Below are 26972 nucleotides of genomic sequence, written 5' to 3' on the forward strand. Positions count from 1 at the left end.
GGACTTTTATGTCCTAGCTTTGTCTCGACAGTTACTATTTCTCTACTTTGGTTAGGGAGCCGGTCAGCCGAGCGGACAGCACGCGGGACTTGTGATCCTGTGGTCTTGGGTTCGATCCCAGGCGCCGGCGAGAAACAATGGGCAGAGTTTCTTTCACCCTATGCCCCTGTTACCTAGCAGTAAAATAGGTACCTGGGTGTTAGTCAGCTGTCACGGGCTGCTTCCTGGGGGTGGAGGCCTGGTCGAGGACCGGGCCGCGGGGACACTAAAAAGCCCCGAAATCATCTCAAGATAACCTCAAGATAACCCTTTAAGGATTCCATAACATTATCCTGTTTGCTCAGAACTTGGAACCTGGTGTGTCCATTGACCTTGATGCTTTACATTATAGTCCCCTGACCCCAGTACTTTTATGTCCTTGTTCTTGGTCTCCAGTGCTGTATGTCCTTGTTCTTAGTCTCCAGTACTTTTATGTCCTTGTTCTTGGTCTCCAGTGCTGTATGTCCTTGTTCTTGGTCTCCAGTGCTGTATGTCCTTGTTCTTGGTCTCCAGTGCTGTATGTCCTTGTTCTTGGTCTCCAGTGCTGTATGTCCTTGTTCTTAGTCTCCAGTGCTGTATGTCCTTGTTCTTAGTCTCCAGTGCTGTATGTCCTTGTTCTTAGTCTCCAGTACTGTATGTCCTTGTTCTTAGTCTCCAGTGCTGTATGTCCTTGTTCTTAGTCTCCAGTGCTGTATGTCCTTGTTCTTAGTCTCCAGTACTTTTATGTCCTTGTTCTTGGTCTCCAGTACTTTTATGTCCTTGTTCTTGGTCTCCAGTACTTTTATGTCCTTGTTCTTGGTCTCCAGTACTTTTATGTCCTTGTTCTTGGTCTCCAGTACTTTTATGTCCTTGTTCTTGGTCTCCAGTACTTTTATGTCCTTGTTCTTGGTCTCCAGTACTTTTATGTCCTTGTTCTTGGTCTCCAGTACTTTTATGTCCTTGTTCTTGGTCTCCAGTACTTTTATGTCCTTGTTCTTGGTCTCCAGTGCTGTATGTCCTTGTTCTTGGTCTCCAGTGCTGTATGTCCTTGTTCTTGGTCTCCAGTGCTGTATGTCCTTGTTCTTAGTCTCCAGTGCTGTATGTCCTTGTTCTTGGTCTCCAGTGCTGTATGTCCTTGTTCTTGGTCTCCAGTGCTGTATGTCCTTGTTCTTGGTCTCCAGTGCTGTATGTCCTTGTTCTTAGTCTCCAGTGCTGTATGTCCTTGTTCTTAGTCTCCAGTGCTGTATGTCCTTGTTCTTAGTCTCCAGTACTGTATGTCCTTGTTCTTAGTCTCCAGTGCTGTATGTCCTTGTTCTTAGTCTCCAGTGCTGTATGTCCTTGTTCTTGGTCTCCAGTGCTGTATGTCCTTGTTCTTGAACCCTAATGCAATAAGTCCTTGTTCTTGGAATCTAGTGCATTATGGGTGTTCCTGCCCTGGGACCTTTATCTCTGTCTTAGTATTTTATCTTCACATCTCTCTAATAGCCTTTTAGCATTGGTTTCTACGCATGATATCTTAAGCGGAGATGCATTTCCCCGTATCCTAAACTGTATGCTTCATCGTTTGTTCTCGAGGTTCTTAAAGCATCATTACAGGTGGGGTATTGTCATCTTTGCTACACTGGGCACCGTAGCTGATATGTGCTGTCTGCTCACCTCTCGACAGTGAGTCGAACACCGTTATTTCATCATTGGGGAGATGATAGAGAAGATGACACCTTTTTTTTTTTTTTATTGCACGTGATTTTTGCCACCAGCTCAATCTGCTTGTGTGTCACGAGGGAATTAGTAACACAGCCTAGTCTCTTCCTCTTTATTCATGGGATACAGAGCTGTCTTATTTCCGATTGATGGGCAGCTCAGTCACCTTGATAGGATATTCCTGGATTCAAATGTGATTGCTCTCTGACATGGGTACATAACACAAAGTTCTGTTTAGAAGAAACTTGCCAGTTAAATGCAGAGCATAAAACATACACACACTTTATATTGATTGTAAAGGTGACATCAATAAAATGAGCACAGTAATGAAACTCTTGAAAATGAGTGACAAGTTCTTGAGTTGGTGGGGGGGGGTAACATTTTACTCGCTCGAATTATTGCCGATTCAAATTCATGCCTCAGAAGTATGTGACTATTATCTCAACAGCTAGACAACGGATGCTCATAATAAGGAAGGATGTCGGAAGTACTATCTAACTTTAGATCCTTAATGTGAGCTTCCTGGTTGGTACAATGCCATTTTTGTACTGTTGAGGCCTGAGTTCGAATCCTCGATGATCCAAGTGACTGAAATGTTATTACCCATGCTATCATGGATTGCAATTTGTCAGTGGAACCAAATACTAATATAGGTTTTGTAATGTACTAGCAAGACGCATTTGATTCCTTGAAAGGTAAGGCCTGATACTCGCCTAGGGATCAACCTTTACTAATAGCTATGTTCTAGCTGTAAGTACACGTGTGGCGGATAATAAGTGTCGGTGGAAATACACTAGTGTAAGAAAGGTAGTTTGGCAGGTGATGAACGTTAAGTAAATACGGTTTGAGTTTAAGCATGACTGATGCATCAATAATCAGTCTTTAACAAGGAAATTTTATCATTGTTGCATTCAATATGTTTTTATGAGGAGTTGCAGAAGGGTACTTATAACGTTATAGGCGAGTGTGGTAAACGTAAGAATGCAACACCATGTTCTTTTACAAGGGTGTACCAAAGAACACAAGACTAGTGTCACAATGGAATTTGCAGAGTAAAATGCATTGTCTGATTGTGCACTGAATGGGAAATGGGTATTCAAGTATAGGAATTGTTCTATAAACAATTAACATTCCAAGATATCGTAGGTATGAGTTGGTTAGGAAGTGGATGGGTTATTATGTCAAACTGAGTCAAGTAGTACTGTATCACATACGTGACAAGAGGCATTGTGGTGACACAAATGTGTTCTTGCTTAACAATATCCTTTCATGATATTTGAAGAATGATTCTCTATTCAGTATTAAAATTTGGCTATGTTTATCGCAACCTTAAGCATTTTCATCTCCAAAACATATCACTATGGTGAAGCATACACACTCCTGCAACCCACACGTCCTGTAGACCTGCCAATCATGAATAATGTATATTCTGTTGTTATTTGTCTGCAATTATTCTTTGCAAAGCATAAATATGATTGACAAGAGCTGTTACAATTGTTTGAGGTGTTGTTTCTACAATGAACAATGCTGTCAAGATTGGGTGGTGTCTTGTTTCTATAATGATCTATAGGAAAGATCATTATAGAAAGGATAGGCATTGACAAGTATTTTAAGGATACCCATTGACAAGTATAGCTACTTCTTGGTATTGAAATCCATGAGCATTACCTTGGGTTAATAACATCATCTGTTCTTGTTTTGTTCATGGAGTCAACTGAGTACTGTGTTTTTGTTCACAGAGTCAACTGAGTACAATACTGCATTTTCATTCACCAAATCAACAAGGTACTGTAGTTTTTGCTCGCCAAGTAATCAGAGGACTGTATTAACTACAATACCTGTAACTGGTAGACATTATAGTGGACAAAATCAGATGTGTATCACATACAATATTTGTCTGCTTCCAGGTGTAATCTTGTCGGATTTGATTACCTACCCGGTGTAATCTTGTCGGATTTGATTACCTACCAGGTGTAATCTTGTCGGATTTGATTACCTACCAGGTGTAATCTTGTCGGATTTGATTACCTACCCAGTGTAATCTTGTCGGATTTGATTACCTACCAGGTGTAATCTTGTCGGATTTGATTACCTACCAGGTGTAATCTTGTCGGATTTGATTACCTACCCAGTGTAATCTTGTCGGATTTGATTACCTACCAGGTGTAATCTTGTCGGATTTGATTACCTACCCAGTGTAATCTTGTCGGATTTGATGATCTTCCAGGTATAATCTTGTCGGATTTTATTTTCTTCCAGATGTAATCTTGTCAGATTTTATTACCTTTCAAGTGTAAACGTGTCAGATTTGATTACCTTCCAGATCTAATTTTGTCAGATTTGATTATCTTTCAGATGTAATCTTGTTGAATTTGATTACCATCCAGATGTAATCTTGTCAGATATGATTACCATCCAGATGTAATCTTGTCAGATATGATTACCATCCAGATGTAATCTAGTTAGATTTTGAGATATAATTTTCTTGTTGAGATTTTAATGGTTTCATAGGTATAATCTTTCCATCAGATAATATTAACTGGTATATGCTTATTTACTGAAAGCTTCGTTGTAAATGTGAAAAGCCTGAATATTTGTCATGTGCAACAACAATGTGTAGAATATTTGTTAAGAGGGAGATCATGTGTAGTTTTTTTCTACAAATCGGTTCATAACTTTGAGTTAAATTTGTAAGAAAACATTTCCTTGATGCGAGATCAAAGAGTGAGCATCCACATTTGTACGAGGCTAACCAAAAGAGGTAATTGCCTTGTCTGACAGTGCTCGACTTGGGTCTTTCTGCTCTCATGTTGACACCCTGGGGCCACATTCACAAAGCAGTTACGCAAGTACTTATGAACGTGTACATCTTTCCTCAATCTTTGACGGCTTTGGTTACATTTATTAAACAGTTTACAAATATATTTTTGTAATCGAGTGTATCACAGTGGTGTGACAGGAAATGAAGTGAACTCGTGAGATAACCCACCCAACTCATAAATTGAAAATAGTGATACATAAGGGGTTGGGTTATTTGTTTCACCCATGTTATTGTGACTTATTCTTTGCATATCATAAGACAGTGATGAAAATGGTGAACTTATGGAAATAGGTGTACAGTAATTCCTAAATATGAATTGATGCCAAATATATAGTTGTGCGAAGTGTGAAGGTGGTGCAGCATCAATAAGGGAAGCAAAATGAAATGTTTTTACAGTTAAAAGAATATCCTATCTTTATGTTTATCCAATAGTGCTACCGTACTGTGTAGTATCATTTTAAAGGGGGTTTAGGTATGGAAGAGGTGGTTATATCAGCTGCTACACTAATTAAAATCTTGGGTAATTAGAGCTGCGTGTACACTGATAGTTAAGTGCGGTGATTCATTTTTGGGTCATTGTTTATTCTACAAAACAAGGAAAGTTCAATATGTCAGCTGGTTCACCAGGTTATCTTGAGTTATCTTGAGTTATCTTGAGTTGATTTCAGGGCTTTAGTGTCCCCGCGGCCCGGTCCTTGACCAGGCCTCCACCCCCAGGAAGCAGCCCGTGACAGCTGACTAACACCCAGGTACCTATTTACTGCTAGGTAACAGGGGCATTCAGGGTGAAAGAAACTTTGCCCATTTGTTTCTGCCTCGTGCGGGAATCGAACCCGCGCCACAGAATTACGAGTCCTGCGCGCTATCCACCAGGCTACGAGGCCCCGAGGCATCAGGTGAATGATGCAGAGAAATACAGTGACAATATAGAACGGTCGTTCACAAATAAAGCTCGGTAGTTAGACAACTGTGGGGGAATAAAGTATGAATATAATTATCATCCAGTGAAATAGCCGTCATCACTCACCAGATGTCAAACTATGCTGTGTTGTTTTGATTGTGGCATGTTGAGGTTACTTGTGCAAGACATCCTGGGAAGAGTCTATTTGCCCACTGAACCTGAACCCAACCCCACTTTTATGGATTGGTTCTGTTCCATGCGCTAGTCCCATTATAATACTTTGCTACGTGTCCAAATTTCATAATTTTTTTTTTTTTTGTCCTGTTTTGGTAGTACTTTCAGTAACAATGAGGACCACAGTTTCTATAACGCAACCCGTTCTCGCACTTTCTTACAGTCAATATTGACTTATTAAATACGTGCATATGTGACATACTAAACATACTAGTTTACCTTGAAAAGCTTCATAGAAAACACCGACCTTACCTAGCCTTCTTAGTATGTTAAGATAAGCATCTTATTGCTTTGTAATTACAATTATTACTTAACCTATACCTATAATAGGTTAAGTAATAATTGCACCTATAATACCTATAATAACCTATACCTATAATAGGTTAAGTAATAATTGCAATTACGAAGCAGTAAGATGCTTATCTTCACATACTAAGAAGGTTAGGTAAGGTCGGTAGTTTTCTATGAAGCTTTTCAAGGTAAACTAGTATGTTTAGTATGTCACATATGCACATATTTAATAAGTCAATATTGACTATACGATAGTGCGAGAACGGGTTGTATAACGACATACAACGAAATTAGAAAGTAGAAATCTGAACTATTGAGTTGGACAAACCGGAAAACTATTTTTTCTTGTGTTGCTTTGACAAACTAAACTAACCTAACCTTCTAGGCCTAATGCATGATATCTGAGGCCTAATATTGTACATGTGTGTGCTGTACAAGGCCTAGGAATATTTAAGTTTGTTTTTTATCTTCATTTATTTTAAAAGAATTCCTTACTAGTCCATATACTACTTTCTAAAAGCTAAAAACGTACAAATTCGTGACTATTGACGACCGTCACAATTGGTATTATCTAAACAGGAGGATGGGTTGGTATAATTATAGAATAAACCACTGCAAGATAAAGACCCACCCCTGATAAGGGTCCAGGATGGACCAAAATGTTGCCACTTTCCTCCTTTTCATTCATGTGGGTCGGGCACTACTTTTCATTCATGTGGGTCGGGCACTACTTTTTATTCATGTGGGTCGGGTACTACTTTTCATTCATGTGGGTTGGGTACTACTTTTCATTCATGTGGGTCGGGTACTACTTTTCTTTCATGTGGGTCGGGTACTACTTTTCATTCATGTGGGTCGGGTACTACTTTTCTTTCATGTGGGTCGGGTACTACTTTTCTTTCATGTGGGTCGGGTACTACTTTTCTTTCATGTGGGTCGGGTACTACTTTTCTTTCATGTGGGTCGGGTACTACTTTTCTTTCATGTGGGTCGGGTACTACTTTTCTTTCATGTGGGTCGGGTACTACTTTTCTTTCATGTGGGTCGGGTACTACTTTTCTTTCATGTGGGTCGGGTACTACTTTTGTTTCATGTGGGTCGGGTACTACTTTTCATTCATGTGGGTCGGGTACTACTTTTCATTCATGTGGGTCGGGTACTACTTTTCATTCATGTGGGTCTGGTACTACTTTTTATTCATGTGGGTTGGATACTACTTTTCATTCATGTGGGTCGGGTACTACTTTTCTTTCATGTGGGTCGGGTACTACTTTTCTTTCATGTGGGTCGGGTACTACTTTTCATTCATGTGGGTCGGGTACTACTTTTCATTCATGTGGGTCTGGTACTACTTTTTATTCATGTGGGTTGGATACTACTTTTCATTCATGTGGGTCGGGTACTACTTTTCTTTCATGTGGGTCGGGTACTACTTTTCTTTCATGTGGGTCGGGTACTACTTTTCATTCATGTGGGTTGGGTACTACTTTTCATTCAGTTGGGTCGGGTACTACTTTTCATTCATGTGGGTTGGATACTAATTTTCATTCACGTGGGTCAGGTACTACTTTTCATTCATGTGGGTTGGATACTACTTTTCATTCATGTAGGTCGGGTACTACTTTTCATCTACGTTAACATGACTCATTCTCTACAAAGGTCCACAGCTTCACTGATATACAGGTAATTACCAAATCAAAGCCGGGCATTCTCGAGTGATTCAAATAATGGTGCTAGACAATTGTATATAATATGTGTGCGGATTTTTGCTAACAATTTACAGTACAATACATTGCAGCGTATTTGATTCTGTAGTAATGTACATTCAAGCAAGAACTGTATCCTAACTTTACAGTATTGAGAAAACTGTGAAGGCTAAAAGGCTGCAGGAGTGGAGAGATCTTTGTGTAATATTATTGTGGAAATTATAATATTGCCGTTCTTTGCTGTACAGTGACTTTTCTGGAAGGGTCGTGAGCAGAGTGCTTCTCCAGCCAAGCCTTAGGAGGGAGGTGCCCCTCATCTCTGAGACCCCAGCCCATTCATCTTCCACCTCATCAAAAAAATGCACCTGTTTTGTCTAGCCAGAAACATACTAACCCAAGCAACCCACCTACAACTTATCAAGGCATTTGAAACCATCCATTTTTATGGTGCTTTATTTTTTACTAATATGTTGCATTTTAGCAGATTAGTTAATTCCATAAAAAAATGCTGCTTTTTGAGATTACAAGTTGTGTACCAGTAACTGGGACCAGAATCTGGCACTTTTTATAAGTGATGAGAGTGCGGGAATCACAGATGAACCTAAAACTAAGGAAAAGACTCGTAGAAAGCATATATGCAATGAAACGAACAACAGGTTGAAGAGGATTAGGAAGCCTCAGGGTAACCACGAAGATGATATTTGCTACGGTGTAAACACACTGACAGTGATGTGCCCGACTCCACCAGGTGGCCGCTTAGGTCATATGGGTTCCCAGTAACTCTATACCCTTACTCGCCTGGTTATAGCAGCACAGAACTTCTGATGGGGCCCATCCTCCCACCCCCTTCTCTCCCTCTCTCTCTCTCTCTCTCTCTCTCTCTCTCTCTCTAGGATATTCCTGTGCGGGATCTAAGCCTCTGGCTTGCCCACCAAGTGTTATTCGTTTCTCGTTTGTCTTACTTAAGCCTTACCTTACTTAAGGGTATGAGGCCCATCCTCTGATGCACTCTTAAGCTAAGGCAGCTGGAACATCATTACTACCAGGTACCACTGTTTTGTTATTCCTGTAACCTAAACATGTTTGCCCAGGCTGTTTCCAGTTGTTCCCGGGCTATGTTCACAGGTAATGTGCCAGGCATAAAACAGTGGTGTGTGTGTTTTTTTGGTGTGTGTGCACGCTCAGGTGTTTCTCAGATTGTATACCCTTTGGTTCCCCTGACTGTGCCCTGTTTATCGCTGGCTGTGTTCAGTTTGTTTCCGAGTTTGTATGCTGGGCTGTTTCCGAGCCGTGCAGTTGGCTCTTCTTGGACTGTGTGCCTAGTTTTGGCACCTAGTTTTTGTTCCCTGCTCTACCTGGCCTATATACTCAGTTTTGCCTGGGTTCTGTACCCTGTTCTGCCCAGATCTTTTTGAGCTTTATGCTCAGTTGTTTCTAGGGTGTATGCTTGGTTGTTTGGACTAGGTGCCTAGATAATCTTGACCTGCATCCTTGGCTGTTCTAAGGCTGTTTTCTCTCAGTGGCTTGTGCCTTTGTGGTTCTGGGTTTAGACTTGGCTATTTCACTGGCCTTGCTGTGGAGGCAGTCTTACTTTGCCAATGGATCTAATGACCAGGAATTCCTCTGGAGTACTTGAGCTCAGTGGCTAGTACCCAGGTCTTTTGGCCTCCTGCCAATTGGTTTCCTGGGATCCCTCTCAGACCTTTGGTTCTGGCCAACTATTAGTGTGTCCTTGTCTCCTTGCTCTGTTCTGAGTAGATTTCCTTGACCATTTATTTGCTCTTGTCTGGAGTGACTCGGTCTCACCACAGTTTGTGGTGCCTCACGGTTTTGCATGCTGTGGGTGTCCCTCCGCCCCCGGAGCCTCTTCTTTTGTCATCTTCCTATGGTTAAGTTTTGGCTACACTTTTCTGTTTATGACTTGTTCTTTCTCGAAAGTGTAGGTTTAAGCAGCTTCCCAGAAATTAAGTGTTGAATATCGAGAACACTTGTGGGGGTGCGCTGACTGTGACCTCAGGTGACTTGGTCTGCCACCTACGTGTAGTCAGGCATTTTCACAGTTGGGGGATGTTATCATCACATAAACAAACCTTTGCCCTGTTGAAGGTTACCAGTTTTCTTCTAGCTCTGGATTGTTTTGAATGGACTTTTGTTGCATTGTGTGTCCTTTCTTGATTTTTGGCTTGATTGTTGTACCTCAAACTCTTCTCACCTCACCGAGAGAGTCAGATGCTTGTCGTGGCTCTCAGTAGGCATGAGTGTGTCTCAAAGAGGCCAGAATTCATTGATCATATAAGCAGCCACTTGCATGAACTATACATCTTTTCTTAATCATGGTGGTTTTGTTTACATTTATATAACATTTGATGAGCCCTGAAGCACTATGAGGTTTTTATAAAAACAATAACCTTGGGTTGTGTAGTTTCGAAGCTCGTAAACTGTTCAGTAAAAGTAAACAAAGCCGCTGTGGTTAAGTAAATATGTACGGGTTTTGTAAGTGATTGTGTAAAGGGTTTGAAGAATCCTGGCTCAAGGGGATCTTCCTTGTCTAGGCCAGTGGGTGTCTTGGGGAGTGACTGTGGGCTCTACCACAAAAGGGCATTTCGTTGCTTACAGTGTTAATATGTCAAAAATCAAATGAATCTGGAGTACTTAAGTGGACTTGCAATATAGTCTCCCATGTAACTTTAAGAAAAATTGGCATGTACAGTACTGTACTTTGCCTTTTCTCGTTTAATGTAAGTTTGAATATATTTTATCCTTTGAATATGCATTCTTTATAAACTTTGCATAATATTTTATAGAATGAATTTTCTCAGCTTGTAATATGCGCTAATGTATGTGGAAGCAGCTAGAACTCAATTTCAGTGGCACGAGATACAAATTAAGCTAAGGGAAGCACTGTGTTAGTTTTTAGTTTTTCTCTGTTTGAAAATATTTCAGTTACATAGCAATAGTGTAGTTAGGCCAGGAGATGTAACCAAAGGTATGCAGAGAATGATGAGAGACGCACACCCGCAGACGGTAGTTAATGTTAAATGTTATACCTAAAGGATGTCATATTACAAAGATTATAGGAAAGACAGGACACAACAAGAGTAGATCTCTTATAGTAAATACACATACACCTTCCCGAACCACCCCCTTATGTAGTTGTATCATTTGACATATTTGGAGATACATTATATATGTTACAAAATATGTGTTGTTTGAGTTCTTTATTCCAACAAATTATATGCATTTTTGTTTGGCCTTTTATGTTATACAGTATAGAATCAGAACCAGAAACTTGATTTATAAAAACCTAAACAAATTGTATATACAGTATAGAGATCATGTGAGGATTGGTAGTGGAAAACATATGTACCAGGCTAATTTTGACTTGCAAGCTGGGAAGTGTTTTCTTTGGGCCAGGATATGATGTATTTTCCAGCCATTGCCGAGTGGAAGTCGGGGGGACATTGTCTGTGTACCAGGCTACATTGTCTGTGTACCAGGCTACATTGTCTGTGTACCAGGCTACATTGTTTGTGTACCAGGCTACATAGTCTGTGTACCAGGCTACATTGTCTGTGTACCAGGCTACATTGTCTGTGTACCAGGCTACATAGTCTGTGTACCAGGCTACATTGTCTGTGTACCAGGCTACATAGTCTGTGTACCAGGCTACATTGTCTGTGTACCAGGCTACATTGTCTGTGTACCAGGCTACATTGTCTGTGTACCAGGCTACATAGTCTGTGTACCAGGCTACATTGTCTGTGTACCAGGCTACATTGTCTGTGTACCAGGCTACATTGTCTGTGTACCAGGCTACATTGTCTGTGTACCAGGCTACATTGTCTGTGTACCAGGCTACATTGTCTGTGTACCAGGCTACATTGTCCTTGCAAGCCAATGCTGTGTTTCTCAGGGATGCTGGAAAGTTATGACTGTGTACATGATATTCACATATGTTGACGGATTAAGGTGATGTCTGTACACTGTCTGTATATTAGTACAGTATACCTAAATGGTATAGCCAAATTTAGGAAACTGCCATTAGACTGGAAGCATACTCCCAGATGCCGTACTCATTCTCATTACCTTGCAAAATGGAGAAAAAAATTGAACGTGACCCCTAAATGGTGATTACTTCATTCATTATGTTGTTTCACATTTGTGATAGTGATGCTGTTGTATTAACATGCACAATATTATCTTGACAATGATTACCTAAAGTAAATATCTTTTGTAATAGAGAAGTTTTACAGATTTTGTAGATGGTACAAATTTGAAACTACCTTAGGTTATATGGAAAAGAAACCATCAATTTTTTTTTTTTTTTTACATTATTGTAAAAAAAAAAAAAGGTGTGTGTGTTGGTGCATACATAATATGTAAGTAAGTCTTAGCAAATGTGTTTAAAAGTTGTGTGTGTGTATTGCATGTGATTTTAGTTTAGTATAAAAGTGGTCATTAAATTTTGTTGTTTACTCCTATTTTACCCGTGACAACAATTTGTAACAGGTTGCTCTAGCTCCCCCCCCCCCTCCCCTTCTAGGCAAATCTGGCCAAACAACATAACAGTGAATCAATGTTGATAACAATTGATGATAATAACATGATGATTTCATGTTCAGTCGAGCATATTTTGCCCACTGGGATGTATGGCGTTACTTCACACAAAGTGATGCTGTGAATGTTTATGTATTTCACAAGAGTTAATTGTTGTGAAAGCAGTTTTTATAGTCAAGATTATTTAGTGCTGGAAGTGTTGAGTGTGATCTTAAAGACTGTAAATGGGTTTCTGTTATTTTTTTTTGCAGTGTTATTCAGTCGTGCGCAAAACGACAGAAATGTGGTTATGTCCATCTTACTGAAACTTGGTTATATCCCCACTAATTGCTAACCATAGTATTCAAATGTACAGTACTGTGACAGGTCAAAACAATCGAGCATTTTCTTGTAATTTAAATCAGTACCCGGGTATAGACAAAGGATTTATTTTCTTACATGAAACAAGTAGTAGTTTGCTCTTGGCCACCACATTTATTGTTGATTTTGTAAATAGATGTACGAGTCTTGAACGCGACAAGGTGATGTAATGACCAAGAAACACATGTGATCTGTCTTCATTTGTTTATTAATACAGTAAATGTTCCTTCTTTAGCATAAATGAAATTCTGTATTATGAGTATTACAATTACAGTTTTATAGTACCAGTATACAGTATAGTTCTATAGTGTATAGTTCTATAGTATATAGCTCGAGGATGTGATTGAAGCAATTGACATCCAATATTTGTAACATTTGTTAGATATTATTTACAGAAAATGGGTAAGTTATTGAATGTTAAAATTTTGAGTATAGGTCGAGCACTCGTGCTATTCATCATATAGTGCTGGCCAATCAGACATGATATGAAAATTGCAAAATAGGCATATTCTGTGACTTAACTTACAAAGCGTGGACCTTGTTCCTTCTCATGTCAGAGCTGTGAATCTCGCCAACCATTCTTGCCTGGGGAGTGCCATTATACATGGCTCTGGAGGCTGGTGGGAAAATGTTTGGAAGTAACAATCCTTCGTGTTTAGAGTATTGAATTTTTTGTATTTAGGAGTAGTTAGTTGGCCAGGTGCTGTGTGCTGTTATTAACCCCTCAACTGCACAGCTATTTATAAGTACTGTACTACAGGTACGTCGAAGTGCACATGACAAAAAATATTTAATAAATCAAATGGGGGAAAATCACATGGCGACTGGAGCACAGGAGGTATTCGCATAAGGCAATTGGAGCAGTGTAAGGGTTAATATCTACCTCTTTCATTTTTGTCTATGGTGGTGTCAGTGTATGTGTGAACTGATGAAGCAGGAGGTTATAGTACAATGTTCTCGTGTTGACAAATACATTTAACCCCCTCCCTTGGGCAAACGATGTTGATATAACATTGAATCTACCTTGATCCTATGTTGGTAACAGTGATAGTGTTGTTCCTATGTAATTCTGTATTGATAATGATGATCCTACGTTGATAATGGATATTCTACATTGATAATGTTGATCCTTCATTAATAGTTGATCCTACCTTGATAACATTGATCCTGTGTTGATAACTTTGATCGTACGTTTAATTTAAAGTTACTAGAACATACTTTGCCCTCTGGATATAGGGATGTAGGATATCTTCTACGTGCACACATTCATCCTACTGTTCTCGACATTACTAAAACTTAAATATATATTTATTATTGTTATTAATTGAAGTGAATCCAAGTTTATGTATTGCATTGACACCATATTAGTTTTTTTTTTTTTTTTGTTAAAACTGAAGTACAGTATATCAAATAATTGCAATATCTAGGTCTAAATACAGTCTTTAGTATGTTTAATATATAAGGAAATAGTGTGATCCATTTGAGCTTAAGACAATAATGAGTAATTCAAAACTGATCTTGTACAGAGTTTTGGCATCCTTGCCAGATTTGCTTCATTTTTATTTCACTATTTGACAAAGATGCTAACCACTTTGGAGGAGCTTGAACCCTTATATGTAGGGTCATGAACCCTTATATGTAGGGTCATGATCCCTTATATGTAAGGTCATGATCCCTTACATGTAGGGTCATGATCCCTTATATGTAGGGTCATGAACCCTTATATGTAGGTTCATGGTCCTTTATATGTAGGTTCATGATCCCTTATATGTAGTCATGATCCATATATGTAGGATCATGATACCTTACGGAAGGGCATGATCCCTCAGTGAGCTCAATTAAATATATTAGTAATAATATGTGTTTTATTATCTGGAACTTGTTGTATATTTAATTTTTATGTACGGTAATTTTGGAATTGTGTATCACACAGTTGACTGTAATTTGAGCCTGAGATATGGGTTATTTTGATCAAGGTGCATCAAGCATTTACTCAATCACTTACGAAACCTGTAACTTTTCTTCCCCCCCCCCCCCCTCCCCCACTCCAAAGTACAATTCATCCTCGGGCAATGTTCATTCCATGCAGCGGCCGACCCCAAAGATGCATTCGTTAATTTTAACGTGCTGTTCATTCAAAATAGGAATTTTTCTCAAAGATAAATTAATATTGTTATAAATTAAAATTTAATGTACAGTGTATATAGATGAAGGTTGGGTGTTTATGTTGGCAATTATTTGTTTCTGTAGTACATGGATGAAGCATTTACCAAGTTACATTCAATTCCAGCAGAGGTAGTGGACAAATATCTGTTTGAGAAACGTTCAAATGTCATCAGTTGTAAGTTGTGTGGAAAGCTTTTTTTTTTTCATTCATAAAAGGCATTTGGCAGCTGCATGGAGTGGACTTTGCTCTTTATTAATGGTGACAGGGGCTGCTGAAGCACTGTGAGTACTTCAGAGCTCAAAATGTTTATTAAATGGAAATAAAGTCTCGTGTTTAAGGAAAGATGTACAGGTGTTTAAGGAAAGATGTACAGGTGTTTAAGGAAAGATTTACTGGTTTCGTAAGTGGTTGCATAAATGCTTGATGAAACTTGGTCCTTGTCACTTGTGCACATTTGATGAACTGCATAATATCATTTCAGCAATGGTACAGTAGTTTAAAATTAGGCTTCGGTTAATTTACCCTGTGTGGTCTTCTGTAGTATACATAGACATTGGGAAAGGCATTAATCCACAGTTTAATAAATACTACTAATGATATTTCATTGATCAAAATATCCTGGGGGATCGGATTACCCTGATTACATAACAGGTACAGTATTTGTATATTATATAAAATAAGCTTTTATATAATAGCCCTATACCTTGCCTCCTAGTTTGCCTAAGAATCTCCGGCACTTCAAGAAGTGTTTGAGGTCGCGGTAATACTTATGATGAAGTGCATCCAGTGCATTATATATATATCAGTCTCCGTGGTGTAATGGTAAGACACTCGCCTGGCGTTCCGCGAGCGCTATGTCATGGGTTCGTATCCTGGCCGGGGAGGATTTACTGGGCGCAATTCCTTAACTGTAGCCTCTGTTTAACGCAACAGTAAAATGTGAACTTGGATGAAAAAACGATTCTTCGCGGCAGGGGATCATTTTCCAGGGACCTGCCCGAAACTCTACGCGTACTAGTGGCTGTACAAGAATGTAACAACTCTTGTATATATCTCCAAAAAAAAAAAATAATATATATATATATATATATATATATATATATATATATATATATTATTAAATATGACCGAAAAAGTAAGATTAATAATTCTAACATGAATTTTCTCGATCTTTCTTACGTTTCTTTTCACTGTTGATGGTAATTCAAAGATCAATTCTCCAAAATTCATTTTTATTTCTAGTCTGACGCGACAGTTGAGTGTGTTTCGTAAAACTTATTACATTTTCAAAGACTTTAGTTTACACACACACACACACAATTTTAACTGAATAGAGCTTAAACATCTTTAGAGTTTTTATACCTACATTTGGGTGAAGTGACATGTTACAATAGTTTTGGATGAGGTGAAAATAAACTTTTAACATAAGACAGAACACGAAACAATGAAATACAAACAGGTATTAAAGGTAGGTAACTGCAGAACGCCTATTTTTATTGGCCCATATTTCTTGATGCTTCTATATTGGAGCGGAGTCTTGAAGTGGGTAGAATATAGTTGTGCATTAATTGGCTGTTGATTGCTGGTGTTGACTTCTTGATATGTAGTGCCTCGCAGACGTCGAGCCACCTGCTATCGCTGTATCTATCGATGATTTCTGTATTGTTTGCTAAGATTTCTCTGGTGATGGTTTGGTTGTGGGAAGAGGCTATATGTTCCTTAATGGAGCCCTGTTGCTTATGCATCGTTAAACGCCTGGAAAGAGATGTTGTTGTCTTGCCTATATACTGAGTTTTTTGAGGCTTACAATCCCCAAGAGGGCATTTGAAGGCATAGACGACATTGGTCTCGTTTAAAAACTTCTGCTTTGTGTCTGGAGAGTTTCTCATGAGCATGAAAATTTGTGTTAGAATTATTAATCTTACTTTTTCGGTCATATTTAATAATATATGTCTACAGGAAAGACTGCTACCAAAATATACTAATATATATATATATATATATATATATATATATATATATATATATATATATATATATATATATATATATATATATATATATATATATATGTCGTACCTAGTAGCCAGAACGCACTTCTCAGCCTACTATGCAAGGCCCAATTTGCCTAATAAGCCAAGTTTTCATGAATTAATTGTTTTTCGACTACCTAACCTACCTAACCTAACCTAACCTAACTTTTTCGGCTACCTAACCTAACCTAACCTATAAAGATAGGTTAGGTTAGGTTAGGTAGGGTTGGTTAGGTTCGGTCATATATCTACATCAATTTTAACTCCGATAACAAAAAATTGACCTCATACATAATGAAATGGGTAGCTTTATCATTCCATTAGCAAAAAATTAGAGAAAATATATTAATTCATGAAAACTTGGCTTATTAGGCAAATCGGGCCTTGCATAGTAGGCTGAGAAGTGCGTTCTGGCTATTAGGTACGACATATATATATTCATCAAATCACCTCACTTTGTGAGGTGATTTGATGAAATAACTATGCCCAATGTTACCATCAAAGTGCCTTCGGGACGGTAGTAAAGTAGCTTCGACTATCGTCGTCTTTTGTACGGTCACTGATGGTCAAGTGGTTAAGATACCATGTACACCAGTTGCATTGTGCTCCTGGTAGTCTGGATTCGAGTCACTTCTGAGGTGTGGAGTTTTCAGTTGCATGCTTGGAGATCATTCAAGCGTGTTCGCATTTGTGTTGCTCACGGAGCCCCACAAAGTCAGGTGATTTGATGAAATAACTTTGCCCAAGATTACCATCAAAGTGCCATCGGGATGGTGGTCAAATAGCCTTGGCTATCAATGTTTTTTGTACAATCACTGATGGTTGAGTGGTTAAAGGAGCATGTACACCAGTTGCATTGTGCTCCTGGCGGTCTGGGTTCGAGTCACTTCTGAGGTGTGGAGTTTTCAGTTGCATATATGCTTGGAGACCATTCAAGCTTGTTCATATATATAGAGATGATAATAATATATGAGTATGAATACAGTGGTCTTCATCCTTGCCTTGCATTCAAGGGACTTGGGTACAATTCTTTGGCATGACAGAAACAGTTGGCCATATTTCTTGCCGCTGTTCACCCAGGGGTAAAATAGGTGTCTGGGAGTTAGAAAACTGTTGTGAGCTGCATGTTGGGGAAAGAACAGTATTTGCCAAAAATGAGACCTTGATAAACCTAATATTACAGGCTTCCTGACCCTGATAATGGGAATTATACCCAATTACATAATGTGATGTGTGTTGACAATTAAAACACACATGGGTTCAGCTAATACGTGTGAGGAGGGCAACATATGGTTGATCCATATAAGGTATTAGAAAATCATTTTGAGGCAATGGAGAGACTTGAGCCCACATTCTGGAGAGTCCCAGACACCCACCTGCCTTAACCGACTCGGTCATGATAGAACGATTAAGGCAGGTGTTTGGGAATTGCCAGAATGCGGGTTCAAGTCACTTCATTGCCTCCAAATAATAATTTTCATTGATATACCACACAATTATGATTACAATCCATACACATGATTACTGTAATAAGCCGGGGACAGGGAATGGGGTGGTTAGAAATATTTGGCAACAGCTCCTGCCAACTCTGCTATATACTGTAGTTGTAATAGCTTGGTGCTCTTCTCTGATAATTTCTCCCCTGCCCTCCTGCCAACTCTCAGCTCACAGTAAACCCTTCATAAGGTTAACATCAATATAAAACTAATTCAAAGTTCTCAGAAAAAATCATCACTGCTCAGCAAAGTTGATAAAAAACTGAATGTGAACATAATCTATTTGTTAATGTGTTAAGAGAAAGAGTTAATTGGATTTCATTACATTAACTATCTTGTCATAATATAGGCCTTACCATATTCAATAGGACTCAGTAAACTTTCAGAGGTTGTTAGGTCTTAATAACCCTCCAGTGGTCGATAGGCCTTAATAACCCTCCAGAGGTGATAGCCCTAATAACCCTCCAGAGGTTGATAGGCCTTAATAACCCTCCAGAGGTTGATAGGCCTTAATAACCCTCCAGAGGTGATAGCCCTAATAACCCTCCAGAGGTTGATAGGCCTTAATAACCCTCCAGAGGTTGATAGGCCTTAATAACCCTCTAGAGGTTGATAGGCCTTAATAACCCTCTACAGGTTGATAGGCCTTAATAACCCACTAGAGGTTGATAGGCCTTAATAACCCTCTAGAGGTTAATAGGCCTTAATAACCCTGAAGAGGTTGATAGGCCTTAATAACCCTCTACAGGTTGATAGGCCTTAATAACCCTCGAGGTTGATAGGCCTTAATAACCCTCTAGAGGTTGATAGGCCTTAATAACCCTCCAGAGGTTGATAGGCCTTAAAAACCCTCCAGAGGTTGATAGGCCTTAATAATCTTCTAGAGGTTGATAGGCCTTAATAACCCTCTAGAGGTTGATAGGCCTTAATAACCCTCAAGAGGTTGATAAGCCTTAATAACTCTCCAGAGGTTGATAGGCCTTAATAACCCTCCAGAGGTTGATAGGCCTTAATAACCCTCCAGAGGTTGATAGGCCTTAATAACCCTCTAGAGGTTGATAGGCCTTAATAACCCTCCAGAGGTTGATAGGCCTTAATAACCCTCCAGAGTTTGATAGGCCTTAATAACCCTCCAGAGGTTGATAGGCCTTAATAATCCTCTAGAGGTTGATAGGCCTTAATAACCCTCCAGAGGTTGATAGGCCTTAATAACCTTCCAGAGGTTGATAGGCCTTAATAACCCTCCAGAGGTTGATAGGCCTTAATAACCCTCCAGAGGTTGATAGGCCTTAATAACCCTCCAGAGGTTGATAGGCCTTAATAACCCTCTAAGAGGTTGATAGGCCTTAATAACCCTCCAGAGGTTGATAGGCCTTAATAACCCTCCAGAGGTTGATAGGCCTTAATAACCCTCCAGAGGTTGATAGGCCTTAATAACCCTCCAGAGGTTGATAGGCCTTAATAACCCTCTAGAGGTTGATAGGCCTTAATAACCCTCCAGAGGTTGATAGGCCTTAATAACTCTCCAGAGGTTGATAGGCCTTGATAGCCACAGGACTAACACCACTGCAAACCAAGCAGGACAGGGCAGAGATCATTGACACCTAAAATACTGAACAATTTGGAAGATGTTGATCCGGAGAACATCTTCATCAGGTCAGATGTAACACAGACGAGGAGGTACGGGATCAAGCTCAACAAGCCACAATGTTGGACTGAAACAGGAGATGCATTTTCACCCACAGGGTTATAAACCCATGGAACCTCCTACCCGCAAAATCCATAAATGCCTAAATTTTGATGAGTTTTAAAATCCAATGGAAAAATATCGTCACAGCAAATGGGGGCACCTTCGACAAGCCGCCGGCGTCCTGTCCTCATTGAGGCGATTAGTGTTAGTGACCCTCAGAAAAATTCAGGTAAATCAGGAGCCGCCTACCCGCCGAACTCGTAAATGCCAATCCGGCTATAATTTACACTCCATTTGGGTAAAATCATAAGGACAAATTAGGGAACCTTCGACAACCTGCTGGCTTCCTGCCCTCGTCAAGGCTACTAAAGAGATAGTGACCCTCAGGTAAATTGAGGTAAATATCAACATTGCTGACAAGTTGGACGTTACTCAACTAAACTACGTTTCACCCATTACATTATAAAAAATACAAGCAACACTACCCGTTATGACAGAATTATCATAGACGTAATATTATACACTGTTTTATTGCTACAGCTACTACATTATGTGTCTGTGATATATTGAGGAGAGATGTAGAGAGGATGAGAACGATGTAAACAAGAGGACGACGACACAGCTGTTATGGTGAGCTTGTTGACCCTTGTCTCACAGCTGTTTTTTTTTTGAGATATATACAAGAGTTGTTACATTCTTGTACAGCCACTAGTACGCGTAGCGTTTCGGGCAAGTCCTTAATCCTATGGTCCCTGGAATACGATCCCCTGCCGCGAAGAATCGTTTTTTCATCCAAGTACACATTTTACTGTTGCGTTAAACAGAGGCTACAGTTAAGGAATTGTGCCCAGTAAATCCTCCCCGGCCAGGATACGAACCCATGACATAGCGCTCGCGGAACGCCAGGCGAGTGTCTTACCACTACACCACGGAGACTGTTATGGTGAGCTTGTTGACCCATGTCTCACAGCTGTTATGGTGAGCTTGTTGACCCTTGTCTCACAGCTGTTATGGTGAGCTTGTTGACCCTTGTCTCACAGCTGTTATGGTGAGCTTGTTGACCCTTGTCTCACAGCTGTTATGGTGAGCTTGTTGACCCTTGTCTCACAGCTGTTATGGTGAGCTTGTTGACCCTTGTCTCACAGCTGTTATGGTGAGCTTGTTGACCCTTGTCTCACAGCTGTTATGGTGAGCTTGTTGACCCTTGTCTCACAGCTGTTATGGTGAGCTTGTGGACCCTTGTCTCACAGCTGTTATGGTGAGCTTGTTGACCCTTGTCTCACAGCTGTTATGGTGAGCTTGTTGACCCTTGTCTCACAGCTGTTATGGTGAGCTTGTTGAACCTTGTCTCACAGCTGTTATGGTGAGCTTGTTGACCCTTGTCTCACAGCTGTTATGATGAGCTTGTTGACCCTTGTCTCACAGCTGTTATGGTGAGCTTGTTGACCCTTGTCTCACAGCTGTTATTGTGAGCTTGTGGACCCTTGTCTCACAGCTGTTATGGTGAGCTTGTTGACCCTTGTCTCACAGCTGTTATGGTGAGCTTGTTGACCCTTGTCTCACAGCTGTTATGGTGAGCTTGTTGACCCTTGTCTCACAGCTGTTATGGTGAGCTTGTTGACCCTTGTCTCACAGCTGTTATGGTGAGCTTGTTGACCCTTGTCTCACAGCTGTTATGGTGAGCTTGTTGACCCTTGTCTCACAGCTGTTATGGTGAGCTTGTTGACCCTTGTCTCACAGCTGTTATGGTGAGCTTGTTGACCCTTGTCTCACAGCTGTTATGGTGAGCTTGTTGACCCTTGTCTCACAGCTGTTATGGTGAGCTTGTTGACCCTTGTCTCACAGCTGTTATGGTGAGCTTGTTGACCCTTGTCTCACAGCTGTTATGGTGAGCTTGTTGACCCTTGTCTCACAGCTGTTATGGTGAGCTTGTTGACCCTTGTCTCACAGCTGTTATGGTGAGCTTGTTGACCCTTGTCTCACAGCTGTTATGGTGAGCTTGTTGACCCTTGTCTCACAGCTGTTATGGTGAGCTTGTTGACCCTTGTCTCACAGCTGTTATGGTGAGCTTGTTGACCCTTGTCTCACAGCTGTTATGGTGAGCTTGTTGACCCTTGTCTCACAGCTGTTATGGTGAGCTTGTTGACCCTTGTCTCACAGCTGTTATGGTGAGCTTGTTGACCCTTGTCTCACAGCTGTTATGGTGAGCTTGTTGACCCTTGTCTCACTGTTGTTATGGTGAGCTTGTTGACCCTTGTCTCACTGCTGTTATGGTGAGCTTGTTGACCCTTGTCTCACTGCTGTTATGGTGAGCTTGTTGACCCTTGTCTCACTGTTGTTATGGTGAGCTTGTTGACCCTTGTCTCACAGCTGTTATGGTGAGCTTGTTCACCCTTGTCTCACTGCTGTTATGGTGAGCTTGTTGACCCTTGTCTCACAGCTGTTATGGTGAGCTTGTTGACCCTTGTCTAACTGCTGTTATGGTGAGCTTGTTGACCCTTGTCTCACTGCTGTTATGGTGAGCTTGTTGACCCTTGTCTCACAGCTGTTATGGTGAGCTTGTTGACCCTTGTCTCACTGCTGTTATGGTGAGCTTGTTGACCCTTGTCTCACAGCTGTTATGGTGAGCTTGTTGACCCTTGTCTCACTGCTGTTATGGTGAGCTTGTTGACCTTTGTCTCACAGCTGTTATGGTGACCTTGTTGACCCTTGTCTCACAGCTGTTATCGTGAGCTTGTTGACCCTTGTCTCCCAGCTGTTATGGTGAGCTTGTTTACCCTTCTCTTATAGCTGTTATCGTGAGCTTGTTGACCCTTGTCTCACAGCTGTTTTGGTGAGCTTGTTGACCCTTGTCTCACAGCTGTTATGGTGAGCTTGTTGATACTTGTCACACACCTATTATGGTAAGCTTGCTGACCCTTGTCTCACAGATGTTATTGCAAGCTTTTTGACTTTTGTCTCACAGCTGTTATGGTGAGCTTGTTGACCCTTGTCTCACAGCTGTTATGGTGAGCTTGTTAACCCTTGTCTCACAGCTGTTATGGTGAGCTTGTTGACCCTTGTCTCACAGCTGTTATGGTGAGCTTGATGACCCTTGTCTCACAGCTGCTATTGTGAGCTTGTTGACCTTTGTCTCACAGATGTTATGGTGAGCTCTTTATCCCTTGTCTCACATCTGTTGTGGTGTGCTTGTTGACCCTTGTCTCACATCTGTTATGGTGAGCTTGTTGACCCTTGTCTCACAGCTGTCATGGTGAGCTTGTTGGCCCTTGTCTCACAGCTGTTATTGCAAGCTTTTTGACTTTTGTCTCACATCTGTTGTGGTGTGCTTGTTAACCCTTGTCTCACAGCTGTTATGGTGAGCTCGTTGACCCTTGTCTCACAGCTTTTATGGTGAGCTTGTTGACCCTTATCTCACAGCTGTTATTGTGAGCTTGTTGACCCTTGTCTCACATCTGTTATGATGTGCTTGTTGACTCTTGTCTCACAGCTGTTATGGTAAGCTTGTTGACCCTTGTCTCACAGCTGTCATGGTGAGCTTGTTGACCCTTGTCTCACAGCTGTTATGGTGAGCTTGTTTACCCTTGTCTCACAGCTGTTATGGTGTGCTTGTTGACCCTTGTCTCACAGCTGTTATGGTGAGCTCTATCCCTTGTCTCACATCTGTTATAGTGAGCTTGTTGAGCCTTGTCTCACAGCTGTTATGGTGAGCTTTTTTACCCTTATCTCCTAGCTGTTATGGTGAGCTTGGTGATCCTTGTCTCACAGCTGGTATGGTAAGCTTGTTGATCCTTGTCTCACAGCTGTTATTTTGAGCTTGTTGACTCTTATCTCACAACTGTTGTGGTGCACTTGTTGACCCTTGTTTTATAGCATTGATGGTGAGCTTGTTGACCCTTGCCTCTCAGCTGTTATGGTGAGCTTGATAAACCTTGTCTCACACCTTCAATGGTGAGCTTGTTGACCATTGTCTCACACCTGTTATTGTCAGCTTGTTGACCCTTGTCTCACAGCTGTTACAGTGAGCTTGTTGACCCTTGTCTCCAAGCTTTTATGTTGAGCTAGTTGACCCTTTTCTCACAGGTGTTATGGTGAGCTCTTTATCCCTTGTCTCACAGCTGTTATGATGAGGTGGTCGACCCTTGTCTTACAGCTGTAATTGTGAACTTGACCCTTGTCTCACAAGTTTTATGGTGAGCTTGTTGACTCTTGTCTCACAGCTGTTATGGTAAGCTTGTTGACCATTGTCTCACAGCTGTTATTGCGAGCTTGATAACCCTTGTCTCACAACTGTTATGGTGAGCTTATTGACCCTTGTATCACAGCTGTTATTGTGAGCTTGTTGACCCTTGTCTCACCACTGTTATGGTGAGCTTGTTGACCCTTGTCTCACCTCTGTTATGGTGAGCTTGTTGACCCTTGTCTCACTGCTGTTATGGTGAGCTTGTTGACCCTTGCTCACCGCTGTCGTGGTGAGCTTGTTGACCCTTGTCTTACAACTGTTGTAGTGAGCTTGTTGACCCTTGTCTCACAACTGTTATGGTGAGCTTGTTGACCCTTGTCTCACAGCTGTTATAGTGAGCTTGTTGACCCTTGTCTCACAGCTGTTATTGTGAGCTTGTTGACCCTTGTCACCCAGGTGTTATGGTGTGCTTGTTGACCCTTGTCTCACAGCTGTTATGGTGAGCTTGTTGACCCTTTTCTTACAGCTGTTATGGTGAGCTTGTTGACCGTTGTCTTCCAGCTGTTATGGTGAGCCTGTTGACCCTTGTCTAACAGCGGTTATGGTGAGCTTGTTGACCTTTGTCTCATATCTGTTATGGTGAGCTTGTTGACCCTTGTCTCACCGCTGTTATGGTGAGCTTGTTGACCCTTGTCTCACCGCTGTTATGGTGAGCTTGTTGACCTTTGTCTCATATCTGTTATGGTGAGCTTGTTGACCCTTGTCTCACCGCTGTTATGGTGAGCTTGTTGACCCTTGTTTCACAGCGGTTATGGTGAGCTTGATGACCTCTGTACTGATATCTGTTATGCTGAGCTTGTTGACCCTTGTCTCACTGCTGTTATGGTGAGCTTGTTGACCCTTGTCTCACCACTGTTATGGTGAGCTTGTTGACCCTTGTCTCACTGCTGTTATGGTGAGCTTGTTGACCCTTGTCTCACCGCTATCGTGGTGAGCTTGTTGACCCTTGTCTCACAGCTGTTATGGTGAGCTTGTTGACCGTTGTCTCACAGCTGTTAAGGTGTGCTTGTTGACCCTTGTCTCACAGCTGTTATTGTGAGGTTGTTGACCCTTGTCACAAAGCTGTTATGGTGAGCTTGTTGACCCTTGTCTCACAGGTGTTTTGGTGTGCTTGTTGACCCTTGACTCACAGCTGTTATGGTGAGCTTGTTATCCCGTGTCTCACAGCTGTTATGATGAGCTTGTTGACCCTTGTCTTACAGCTGTAATTGTGAACTTGACCCTTGTCTCACAAGTTTTATGGTGAGCTTGTTCACCCTTGTCTGACAACTGTTATGGTGAGCTTATTGACCCTTGTCTCACAGCTGTTATTGTGAGCTTGTTGACCCTTGTCTCACAGCTGTCATGGTGAGCTTGTTGACCTTGTCTCACAGCTGTCATCGTGAGCTTCTTAACTCTTGTCCCACAGTTGTCATGGTGAGCTTGTTGACCCTTGTCTCACAGCTATCATGGTGAGCTTGTTGACCCTTGTCTCTCAGCTGTTATGGTGAGCTTGTTGACCCTTGTCTCACAGCTGCTATGGTGAGCTTGTTGACCTTTGTCTCACAGCTGTTATGGTGAGCTTGTACCCTTGTCTCACAACTGTTATGGTGAGCTTGTTGACCCTTGTCTCACAGCTGTTATGGTGAGCTAGTTGACCCTTGTCTCACAGCAGTTATGGTGAGCTTGTTGACCCTTGTCCTACAGCTGTTATATTGAGCTTTTTGATGCCTTGTCTCACAGCTGTTATGGTGAGCTTGTTGACCCTTGTCACACAGGTGTTATGGTTAGCTTTTTGACCCTTGTCTCACAGCTGTTATTGTGAGCTAGTTGACCGTTGTCTCACAGCTGTTATGGTGAGCTCTTTGACCCTTTTCTCACCGGTTATGGTGAGCTTTTTGACCCTTGTCTAATAGCTGTTATGGTGAGCTTGTTGACTCCTTATCTCACAGCTGGTATGGTGAGCTTGTTGACCTTTGTCTCACAGCTGTTATGGTGAGCTTGTTGACCCTTGTCTTACAGCTGGTATGGTGAGCTTGTTAACCCTTGTCTCACAGCTGTCATGGTGAGCTTGTTGACTCTTGTCTCACAGCTGTCATGGTGAGCTTCTTAATCCTTGTCTAACAGGTGTTACGGTGAGCTTGTTTTCCCCTCGTCTCACAGCTGTCATAGTGAGCTTGTTGACCCTTGTCTCACAGCAGTTATGGTGAGCTTCTTGACCATTGTCTCACAGCTGTTATGGTGACCTTGTTGACCCTTGTCTCACAGCTGTTATTGAGAGCTTGTTGACCCTTGTCTCATGGCTGTTGTTGTGAGCTTGTTGACCCTTGTCTCACACCTGTTATTGTGAGCTTGTTGACCATTGTCTCACAGCTGTTATTTTGAGCTTGTTGACCCTTGTCTCACAGCGGTTATGGTGAGCTTGTTGACCCTTTTCTTACAGCTGTTATGGTGAGCTTGTTGACCGTTGTCTTCCAGCTGTTATGGTGAGCTTGTTGACCCTTGTCTAACAGCAGTTATGGTGAGCTTGTTGACCTTTGTCTCATCTGTTATGGTGAGCTTGTTGACCCTTGTCTCACCGCTGTTATGGTGAGCTTGTTGACCCTTGTCTCACCGCTGTTATGGTGAGCTTGTTGATCATTGTCTCACAGCTATTATGGTGAGCTTGTTGACCCTTGTTTCACAGCGGTTATGGTGAGCTTGTTGACCTCTGTCTGATATCTGTTATGGTGAGCTTGTTTACCCTTGTCTCACCGCTGTTATGGTGAGCTTGTT

The 26972-nt window shown here is 41.1% G+C and overlaps 2 protein-coding genes across 2 annotated transcripts in view; one reads left to right on the forward strand and one right to left on the reverse strand.

Annotated features, from left to right (window-relative positions):
• Positions 1-686: 686 nt before the first annotated feature.
• On the reverse strand, positions 687-23943 carry LOC138351046 (rhoptry surface protein CERLI2-like). The gene is made up of 2 exons (XM_069302599.1): positions 23919-23943; positions 687-1201 (listed from the first exon to the last, which is right to left on the reverse strand). Exons 1-2 carry the CDS (start codon positions 23941-23943, stop codon positions 687-689), a joined length of 540 nt encoding a protein of 179 aa, XP_069158700.1.
• LOC123764017 (zinc finger protein 271) overlaps positions 20523-26972 on the forward strand; it is a 31260-nt gene continuing 24810 nt past the window's right edge. Inside the window, exon 1 of the mRNA XM_045751470.2 lies at positions 20523-20605. The gene's annotated coding sequence lies outside the window, so the exon portion shown is untranslated. The remainder of the gene's footprint in view (positions 20606-26972) is intronic.

Source organism: Procambarus clarkii, chromosome 5 (genome assembly GCF_040958095.1).
Source record: "Procambarus clarkii isolate CNS0578487 chromosome 5, FALCON_Pclarkii_2.0, whole genome shotgun sequence".
Classification (NCBI taxonomy): domain Eukaryota; kingdom Metazoa; phylum Arthropoda; class Malacostraca; order Decapoda; family Cambaridae; genus Procambarus; species Procambarus clarkii.